Genomic DNA, 11,433 nt, shown 5'->3' with positions numbered 1-11,433 from the left:
ACTCTCATTTATATGAGTGTTGACTAAATATCAAAAATAGCAAATGAAAGTAGACTCACAGGGTATGAAATGCCATTAAACATTCACTGCGAGAATATTCTTTACCATCCGTATTTAACAGTTGTGATATTAATAGAATATTGTTATCATACCACATCTGCAGAAACAATGTTTCACTTTTATAATCAATAACGAAATATACAGTGGGGTGAAAAATGTGTTTATATAAAAAAAGGTCCAGGAGAATAATACCTTCAATGTTGATTGGATAGTTTATCTGGGATTTTGTTTATGTCAAAATTACATTTTACTAATAATTTCAAAGTATGCTGAGATGTGACGTACGTTTCTTTACACCGCAAACAATAAACTCTACGCAAAGTCTGTTTTTCATTTTTTTTAAATAAAGACTGAATGATATTAATGAATTTATCCCCAAAATCCAACTTTTGCAAAGCATGAAAAAATAAAAGGTCTTATAAAAGTCGATACCAAATTTCTGAAAAACCCCACAGCACAGCAAGGGGCTCCAATCTGGCAGTTTAACCGCCGTCTAACTCATCCGCACATGCGCACAAATGCGAGAATCGTGCCGCTATTGATTGGAAACGTCTGGAAAGGTCAAAGGTTAGAGTGCGCTGCGTGCGCTTCTCGATGCTCTAGTCGAATTTGAAAGGAGGGCGACTTTCGCTAGCGTGTTAATTTATTTTAACTGTTTTTGTTCCGTTATACTTTTTTTATTCAACAGACGAAGAAGATGCAGGATATAATCGCCACCGTGGATCACATTAAATTTGACTTGGAGGTTGCTGTGGAGCAGCAGCTGGGAGCGCAGCCTTTGCCGTTCCCTGGCATGGACAGTGAGTGACAAAACCTAGGGCAAGAAGTCGGAGAAGCTGTCGGAAGATCAGCAGCTCACACCGCTAATTTGTTCCCTTCCCCTGCAGCGCGCGATACTGCGATTGATCCGCCGTGTAGAAGCGGACGCACGTAGGGCTTCCCTCGAGTCGGTGACACTGAGCTGCACCAAGGCTCCGAAGTGCGACCACAACTGAGAAAAGCAATTCTAGATTTGGTTAAAGTCTGAGTCCTTGATAGCAAAAAATGAGGCAACATTAATTATCCAGGCTCATCTGTTGATCTGTACACTTTTTTTGTTTACTTTTATATTTATTCTTTAAAAAAAGAGCTCGACTCTAACAACGTTTATTACTGATTCGTCAAACATGTTTGCAAAGAAGTAAAGAAAAAATAACAATGATCAATGTCATAGTGAGTTATGGATGAGAAATATATATACATTTCCATTTATATAGTTATGATTAGCCAGCCCTGAATGGAATGCCAGTCTAGTGAAGGGCACAGTCACACGCATATCTATACTTACTTAGTCAATGTATCAAAAAGAAAAAAATACACATGCAGTGTTTTCCTAGTTATTGTATCTCAATTTTTAAATCACCTTGAGTTAACTTGTTAATCGTATATATTTACAGAAATAAATTTCATTGTTGTCATACTGTGAATCAATAAAGCATTTATTTTTCACTTAATTAGTCAAAGTGTACTTGTTATAAAAGTTTGTGGCTTACGGCAATGATATTGTGTAGTCTAGTACAAATTTACATGGGATGTGATTGTGTGTGTAAAATAAAAAACACCAGACACGTGAGATCTTAAGTTTAAAAGTTCCATGCCAAAAAAAGTGCATATTTTGAAATTTTGAGTTCACTAATATACTCGACTTCTGTATCAAAAAATTTAAATCTGCTCATTTTACATCATAAATCATCATCAGACGTGATAAAGCAGACAAATGAGAAGCGCAATAAAGCCAATACGAAGCCATGTATGAAATGAAAACAGCAGTTCATCTCAGTTTTATTAAACATACCACTTTTTCAGTTTTGTTTTTGGAGGCAGTAACATTTTGGCTCAGCTATTTTACTGAATAACAGTTTGTTGGTAGTATGTACAAGTATACTCTTCTGTAAGGCGTAGCCATTTAGATATAAAATCCAAAGTCATTAAGTCAAGAATGGCCTTGTGAATTATACATTCAGCAAAGTTGTGATTTTTTTCATTTTTTAAATAATTTTATCTGTTATTTGGAAGTTTTGATAATCCAATTTGGTATATAGAATGTGGTAGTGTATGAACAGATTGAATGCTATTGATGTTTCTGCATGTGTAATGAATGTTCAGGTTTTCTTCATATATACAGTGTGTAGTGCATTTATAAAAGTGGTATTGTTCTTTTTTTCTATTTCAGTTGTATTAATACTGGGTTCTTTTTTCATTTAGAATCTGGAGCTGCTGTCTGTGAATTTTTCCTGAGGGCAGCATGTATAAAAGGTATATGGGCTGTATTTATTAAAATTTGTACGATTTTTTTTTAGTCACACGAAATGCCTATATTTCCATTTCTCATGTTTGCAGTGATTTATAACCACTGTGTTATTGTTTCGAAATTATTCAAGTTTGAGTGCAGGTAGATCAAGTGACTTTGTGAAGGTTGCCATTGTGAGTTAAGGAGGTGCTTTAGTGCCTGGTTTTTTATCTGCTGGGCCACTTCACCTGCACTAAGTACAATAAGAAACAGATCTTTATCAGAGAGCTTCATGTAGGATTAACACGAGGTACTAATTACTGGTAGGTACATTTTGTACTCCACCTTAGATTGTTATTCTAATTTAAATTTGTTTAATATCTTTTTGTAAGTTGTCAAGAATATTTCATCTTCTTTTCAATCTGCCTTAGTGAAAGGAATCTTGTAAACACAATCATAATAATAATAATTGTGTGGTAAATGTTGAAAGGGAACTCCTCAACCCTATTGGATTTAGCAAATTTCCAAAATGAATAAATGTGTGAAAGACAAAAACAGCACAGCATACTTCTCTTCTTAATGACTAATTTTAACTTGACAGCAAAAATGTGAAATTACAATTTTTGCATGGTATGCTTGTGTCTACATTACTCTCTCACCCCCAATTCCCTGATTTTCTGTAACCTCCCAAAGTCCTTCAGGTTAAGGCGATTGCTGTCATTATTTTGATTCTCTTTAGCAGATCTTGATGGATGGGTGAGTTAGTGAGGGAGTCTGCATGCCCTGTGATGGACTGGTGTCCTGTTGTGTGTTTGTTCTTTCATTATAGCTGATGTTACCAAGATAGACTGCAATAAGTATATTGGTTTGGAAAAACAAATTGTTAAATAAATAATACATGGCCCCATCCTGTTTTATTTTCAGTAATAAATTAGTAATAGAAATGGGTCAAGGTGTAATGCCCCGTGGTCTTTTTTGTTAGAAAATATTGAAGCATATTCAGTTTACAAGCATGTGGCCACTTTTTATGTAATTTACATCAAACTTCAATTCACTATTTTTTCTTTACCTAGAAAGTACTTTACAGGAAAAAAATTGCATGAAATGGTCCATACAGTACCTCAATGTAAATTTCACTTTAGTGATACCACAATAAATCGCTCAATGGATGATTTAACAATACAACACAATTGATAGAACTGTACAATAATAGACAATCAAGTACTTTCACTTATATAATATTATGTATACAAATATATGCAGAGTAAACTGAAGAGGATATTGAATTAAGTGAACATCCTCAATGTGTAATTTAAAAGCTAGACACTTTGTGTCAAGTGAAGTAAACAAGGTACATAGACAGACAGATTGCTATAAGGGTGGCTGAATGCTCTTGTCTACATTGGCCTTTTTTAAAATTTCTTTCTCCTCATCATACAGAATGTGCTCTGGTAGGGAAAACATGTTGTTAACTATCATCACTTATACATTTCTTTGAGTGTGTGTGCCCATATATTTTGAAATAAATTAGGTATCTCAAAAACTAAACATGAAAAAATTTTGCAAATCAATCATGATTAAGCAGAGCAGACTCTGAAGAACCTGGTTAAATTAAACAATTTCCAAAACATTTTTCATTGGACATAGGATATTGAGACAAGTACTGGACCAAAAACAATAAACCTGGAGCATGTAACAAGACAAAAATTATTGCAACTTTTTTGAAAAAGGTCGGTCAGTTTTTCCAGAAGTTATCATTATGCATAGGTTTCCACAGACACACAAATCCACCACAAACCATGTTAAAATCAAGTTTTCTTGGAATTGTGAATATCACAGAATCAGAATCTGAACCTAACTTGACAATGAATTTTTGACACTGTCACTAAACTTACATTTACATAGAATTAAAACCAATCTTTAGTCTCAGCATTTTTTGTATATCACCCTTTTAGCCAACATCATCAGCAAGCTGTGAGATTTACATGTAAAGTTAACATTACCGCCCCTGTGACTTGTTTAGTGCAGAAATGTCTTACAGACCGTGCTTCCCAAATTATTACCAAGACTTCATAATAAGCTTTGTGGTGCTTAATGCAAGTTTAAGAGTTTAAACATAGATTGAAAGTGTTTTTGTTACTTTAACAATCTTTAGTTTAAAGCTTCTTTCCGAGGAAACGATATTGGTCCCCATCATTGGTAGTGCAGTAGTAAGAAGACATGTCAGATTAATGGTTCGGTTTTTGGGAGAGGGCTTATTGATACTTGTTTGGAGTCAAGTCAAAAAGTGTGACATGTTAAGTTCACAAATATTGCTAATGTAAGTAATACACAAAAAAAGCAACATAGTTTGTTTTGTAGAGCACCATTTCATAAGTGATCACCTTCCCGTGTAAGCTTCAGTTATCCTAACATACCTACTTTTGTAGGGCTGGCAGATTTGCTCAGGGTTGCTTTATGATTTTGTAGTAATACTTAGCATGCAATAATCCTTACTTTTAATTTATGTAACATGTGCTTCAATGTATTTACCACATGACTACAGGTGGCATGTGTCCGTTCCGCCACATCAGTGGGGAGAAGACTGTTGTTTGCAAGCATTGGCTGCGTGGACTGTGTAAAAAGGGAGACCAGTGTGAGTTTCTTCACGAGTATGACATGACCAAAATGCCAGAGTGCTACTTTTACTCAAAGTTTGGTAAGTTGTTTACTCCACTGTCCTATCTATTTTTTTTTTTTTACCTTTGTATTATTGACATGTGTGACACTCGGCTGTCTTCCTCACTGTCTATTTTTTTTGTTGTCCTTCATGTAATTTTTTAATGAGGCTTATTTTCTGTAGTAATGCCTCCAATATTTTTTTCAAATGAATTACTTGATATTTTTATAGGCAGATTATATATTGCTCTCTGACGTGGGCCTATAAAACTGCTTTTACATTAATGCAGTTTAGGGCCGTTCAGGTCAAACTTTTTATTGTGCATGCGCTGTCTAGAGTTGTTAATTAAAAGAAACAAGTATTGTGATTGATAACTTTTTGGGCAGACATTTAGTTAGCAGTGTTTGGTGCAGGTGTGTACAGGGCCGTGGAGTCGGAGACAATTTTGGGTACCTGGAGTTGGGGTCGGAGTCAGCAAAAATGTACTGACTCTGACTCCTAATAAATTTTAAATTGTAATGGAAAAAAAAAACCAGCAAGTTCAAATGTCCCATTTCACAAACAATAGTCATAATTAGGTACTTATCTGATGTAAGAATAAAGCCCAGTGCATAGTTGTGTTACTGCTAGTGTGAAGTTCACATGAGCTATTATACAACCTGACATTCACATATTGTAATCTGGATTATGGTACATTACAAAAAGTGTTTTCATTTTATTACAGATATAATGTGTTTAACAAGATCATTTGAGTGTAAACAGGTGTAATGATGTAGGTGAAGGTGTGTGCGATGGCCTGATGTGTGTTCAGGAGTTCTTGTCTTTTATTTAAACTGGCCAATACGGTAGAGAGTCAGCTTCCTAGCCAGTAGTTCTGTGGTTAAATGACATGGATGTTGCCTTCCTTCAGTCAGCACGGAAAATACATTAGCATATTAAATACAGAGAAGTCGGAGTCAGAAGTACCAGAAATGTTGGAGTCGAAGGATTTATCTACCGACTCCACAGCCCTGGGTGTGTAATCCAATATAATTCACATTTTGTTATATATAGGGGAATGCAGCAACAAGGAATGCCCATTTTTACACATTGATCCCGAGTCCAAAATTAAGGACTGTCCATGGTATGATCGAGGATTCTGCAAGCACGGTGAGACACTTTGCTGTACTTTTCCATTTGTGTTAGTAAGCATTATTGTTAGTTTTCATTGTTAATACTGATGAGCTTTGTACCTGTTTTTTGTCATTAAATGGTAAATTTCTTGTGTCCCTCAGGCCCTTTGTGCAGGCACAGACACACCCGGCGAGTCATCTGTGTGAACTACCTGGTTGGGTTTTGTATAGAGGGTCCTAATTGTAAATTCATGCAGTAAGTATATTAGTTATGACTCAGATTTTCCCCTTGTTTTGAATCTCCTTTTTGTTCCTGGTGGTGATTTTTTTTGGTAACTACTTCAGTAATGCTTTTATATTTCAGTGTTGTACATTTCTGCGAAAACAGGAAAATTAGTCTTGATGCAGTTTTAGCTGCATAAGAACAACTCAGGAGTTCAAGTACTGTGAATGAAGATAGTAATTTTCTTATGAATGATAATGAAGAGGAACAGGGAAACACTTTTCCCCACAAAAATGCCTAGTCATACTGAAGAAGATACTTCTGGTTGTTAACTAATTTAAAAGTATTAATTAAATGCTGTCCTCTTAAATTAATTTTCATATGGTATTGGGGAAATAAGTGTGAATATGGGCTTATGCATGAGTTGTCTTTGAGAAGGGCTGACTTTCAGTCCAGGGTTGGTTGTTGCCTTGAGCCACGTGCTGCTGACATTGGCTTATGGCTCCATGTCACCTTAAACTAGATTTTGCATGTCTGAGATTGTTGTAGTATGTTATTAAGGAAAAAATAATAAACAACTGTGGTCTAACAAATAAGTAGACTGCTCATTTTATGAATTTAGGTGGAGAGGACTGCCACTTACAGTCTTGTGCAAATGAACCCATCCTTCTTGTGTGCTTCCACTAGACTTGGTAGCTGAGCTGTGGTTCACACTGGCACATACTGAAGCAGCCTTTTCTTTGTCCATATTTGAATTGGCTCTCAAATGCCTTTCTGCCAATTGGTATTTCTTGCTTTGCATCAGCCAGAAGTCTGTAAGACTCACTCATCTCTTCTTTCATGCAGCCCACGTTTTGAATTGCCAATGGGCACTGCAGAACAGCCACCTTTACCTCAGCAAGCACAGACACAGCAGAAGGTAAGTAGCTATTTGTGGCTTTCAACAAATACCCTTTTTGGTCTACCATTGTGTATTATGTGCATTAGAGTCATTCATTATTAAGCAAGTTGATGAAAGAAAGTGTAAATGGACATTGGTGTAGCAGGGGTAAGTATACTGTTTACTGTAGGTTAGGGGTCTTGATTACTACAAAGACTTTTATTACAATAATATGTTATCTAGCTCATCTGGTCATAAAGACCACAAAATGAGTTTGATTGGTATGGAAAATACCACAAGAATATCATTCCCTGTAGAAATGGGGAAAACATGACTTTTGGTGAATTATGCTTTTTTTTATCACCTCTTAAGTCACTTGCTTTCATCAAATGAGAACATTACTACTGGAGTTTATTTGAAAAAGGTCATGTATGATAACAAATAAATAGTTTAACTGTCTTGATCCATGTTTCATTGCTGTTCAACATAACAATGTGAAATCAACAAATGGTTATCATATTGCTAGCATCATGAACATGCTGCACATCCATAGGAATATGAGTAGGAGCAAAGAAAAATGTACAAGTAGGATCACCAAAACTGAATGACTAAACTCTCTCAAGTGAACAGAAGATTCTGCCTGACCTTATGGGGGATCTTCTGTTAATGTGCACACTTTGTAAATTGTCCTTAATAGTACATTTGCTTTCAGTGATAGGAAAATGTTTTGTGTCAGGGGCACCTTGAGAAGCTGAAAAGAATGTTAAAATCATATAGACTATAGTATTACCATTTTGGGAATTATCCTAAAATGTGGATATACAGCATGATCAAAAAGTCTATTATTTGGAAAGTTTGCTAAAACTGAATTACATTTTAGGTTTGATTTTTGTATACTTATCAGCAAAATGTCTCTGTTGAAAATATTGAATGTGTTCTCTTTAGATCAATTAAATAGAAATAAACATGCACTTCTTCTTACCAGGCTTATATGTGTTGTAGAAATTACTTAAATTCTTGTTTATAAAACATCCACAAGTTATTAAATAAGTCTAATCCATGGAGACATATGAAGTGTAAGCTGTGTGACAACAGTTTTTTTTTAAACTTCCTTTGCCTCTATAGTGGGCTTTCAATTTTAAGAAACCTAACATGAATTAAATAGAGATGGTTGTAGAAAAAGATTTCCTGCATTTCATATGGTTGTATATGTTTAAAATAGGAACAAGTTGTAAGTTTTTTTTAGCAGTGTGCAGAAAGTCCTAAATACAGTATTTAATTTTATACCTCACTGCCTCAAGATCATTGTATTCCAATAAGCAATGGTGCTGTTAGACTGAATCATGCTGCCACTGGGTAGTCCGTTCCCTCTACAATTTTTGCCAAGGAAAAAAAAGGCATTACTTATGTAATTTTATTGCCTTTATATTGGTTATTCAAAGAGCGTACCCTCAATATTTTTGAGGTCAAGGATGTAATGTGAATACCACTACAGAAGTAATGATTGCCAATGATAATGGAACACTGTCTCTGCTTGTCAAAGGTAAAAACAAAAAAAGCTTTTGAAATTTTGTAATGCAACAAGTGTTGTAACAGGTTTGGAATTGTAATGCTAGATTCTTGAGACAGAATAATGCAATAGGTATATATCTACGCCTAGAATTCAGACCAGAATCTAAGCCTAGGCTGATGTTGCAGTATGCAGGCAAAGTGAAATTTTGTAGTTTTTAGTTGAGTAGTGCATCAATTTGCCCAGTCAATCACAGGCTTCATTTTGTATTCTGTCTTTGCATATCATCATATTTTTATGCACATTATTAAAACATTTTGTAATGCTGCTTGATGCACATCTGTTACTCCACATTCTCCACCATCATACTGTGCTGTCAGCAGCCATATGTAGATTCGGGATTTAGAAAGAGCCTGCATTTGACTTTCAACAGCAAAACCTTCCAGTAACAACTCAGAGGTCATCTTCTCTGATCCAGTTAACAAGTGCCAATGCTATGTCCAACCAGCAGAGGACGCCACAGTCGATTGGAGTGATGCAGATACACAGCAACAGCACGGGAAGCAGAGGACCAAGGCCTTTGGAGCAGGTTACCTGCTACAAGGTAAGCAAACCGCAGGGCTCATTCACTCAGGCTTTGTAATTACAGTGACTCACAGAGCACTCACTGATTGATTACTTTGAGAACTTAGTGTTACAAATCTGCCATTCTTCAGACAGAATTCTAAAAGAACTGGACTAACACAATTACAGTGTATTAGTATTTACATTCATGTTTGTTAAGGTTTGACATAGTCTACCATCACCTTTAATCATTCTTATATGTTATGTCATCTTTAACAATTTACAGGTGAAGAATTAATAATGGTGGTTAATTTATTATTTATCCATCCATCCATTAATCCATTATCCAACCCGCTATATCCTAACTACAGGGTCACGGGGGTCTGCTGGAGCCAATCCCAGCCAACACAGAGCGCAAGGCAGGAAACAAACCCTGGGCAGGGGGCCAGCCCACCGCAGATTTATTATTTAACATATCTATAATAATAAATAATACATATCATTTATAGAGCACCTTTCCCATACTCAAAGCACAAAGATTTTATATTTATTATCACAGTTTATTACTGTGAGCTGTTTGGAAAGATGGAAGAAAATCTAAGACAGAAAAAAGCACAAGACAAATTCATGTGGGTATCGTATTCATTCAGACCCTCAAGAGACACTTCAATATGTAAACAGGTGTCCTGTCGTAGGAAGGTTCTTCCCATGCTCCCATTGCAGCTGGACTAAAATGTGGATTTTCTTAACCTTGGAGTAGACAGAGAATGTATAGAAAGTAGATGCTGTCAATTACATGAATTTCTAAAAGTCTTGAGAAAAAAAGTCCCCATAGTTTAGTTCAGGAGTGGTTAGCTTAAATGGAAAGGTGTTGAATGAAGTGCCTTAGCTTCTTCCAAATAAAAATTTTTTGATGTAGAAATCATACATGAAATATACAGTACCTAAATATTCTGGTACCCACTAAAATTGGCTTATCACATAACAGGAGAAAGGCCTCTAATGTGTACAATTGCTTATTAAGCATATAGCACAATACTCTGTTAAGAAGACTGTCATGACCACAACATTGCCCCTTGCGTATTCTTTACTGCCCATTGGAATTGTTTAATGCCATTGAGATTCTCCAGATAGTGACATCTTGTGACTGCATTTTGGGTACAATGTTTTGAGTTTGACATCTGTAGCTCAAAATTTGAAAGACAGATGAATATTCTTCCATGTCTAATGAACAGCTAGCAAGTCAGGCAGGCAGTGTGGCACAGTGGTTAAGGGTTTGGACTGCAAACCCTGAGGTTGTGGGTTCATATGCCACCACTGACAATGTGTGACCCTGAGCAAGTCACTTCATCTGCCTGAGCTCCAATTGGAAAAAAGGAAAGAAATGCAACCAAATGTTGCTTTGGATAAAGGCATCGACCAAATAAATACATGTAAATGTGAGTCTGTAGTTTGGTATTAACTGTATGTAACACTGGTAAGACTTTTATGTATATATTACATTATTTTCATCTCAGGGTTTCAATCTTTGTGAGGATTTTTTTTTTCTTAACTGATTTTAGAATTGTGGCCATCCTCATTTTCTAAACCTCTTTCTCCTGAACAGTGTGGTGACAAAGGACACTATGCAAACAGATGTACCAAGGGGCACCTGGCATTTCTCAGTGGGCAATAAAGATAACATCATAGCCTCAACATAATGATTTTTGTTTTCAGTTTTTGGAAAAAGAACTGTTTTATCTTTTTTTTTTCCTGAGAAAAGGAAAACTTTATTTTTCAACTCTGGATGTCGATCCGCTACTTTTTATTTTTATGGAAAGAGGACTGTCTGAAATCAAATGAATGTGAACCGAACTCTATGAAACATTCTGTTCTTGTACATTGTCATTATTTTTTTTGAGGTGCTGAAGAATGAACACAAGGAGCTACCCAAATGCCTATGCTTGAGATTTATAGACTGTGGTCACAGTTTCAGACGGTGCCAAGGAAAAAACTACAACATGATTAACTAATTTCATTTTTACCTTGGCAGTTTTATGTCATTGGTCAGACATGAGAGGTGCAAATTATATAAACTCCACAGGACTGATCCTACTGCCTCTTCTGTCCTGATAATGTGTTCACTGGCTGATAATAAAACATTGTTTTTTTAGGTA

The 11,433-nt window shown here is 35.7% G+C and overlaps 1 protein-coding gene across 2 annotated transcripts; it reads left to right on the top strand.

Annotated features, from left to right (window-relative positions):
- The first annotated feature begins 613 nt into the window (after positions 1-613).
- On the top strand, positions 614-11,433 carry cpsf4 (cleavage and polyadenylation specific factor 4). Of its 2 annotated transcripts, none has more exons than XM_028814410.2 (8): positions 614-860; positions 2,305-2,355; positions 4,875-5,027; positions 6,042-6,137; positions 6,263-6,356; positions 7,170-7,242; positions 9,192-9,317; positions 10,884-11,433. In XM_028814410.2, exons 1-8 carry the CDS (start codon positions 758-760, stop codon positions 10,950-10,952), a joined length of 765 nt encoding a protein of 254 aa, XP_028670243.1. In that variant the 5' UTR covers positions 614-757; the 3' UTR covers positions 10,953-11,433. The 2 variants fall into 2 exon arrangements, with proteins under 2 accessions (XP_028670243.1, XP_051789728.1); XM_051933768.1 differs by having other exon boundaries at positions 616-860; positions 9,147-9,317.

This window comes from Erpetoichthys calabaricus, chromosome 11, assembly GCF_900747795.2.
Source record: "Erpetoichthys calabaricus chromosome 11, fErpCal1.3, whole genome shotgun sequence".
Lineage (NCBI taxonomy): Eukaryota > Metazoa > Chordata > Cladistia > Polypteriformes > Polypteridae > Erpetoichthys > Erpetoichthys calabaricus.
Note: the sequence above shows the minus strand (reverse complement) of the source record. Positions and strands in the feature narration are given on the sequence as shown.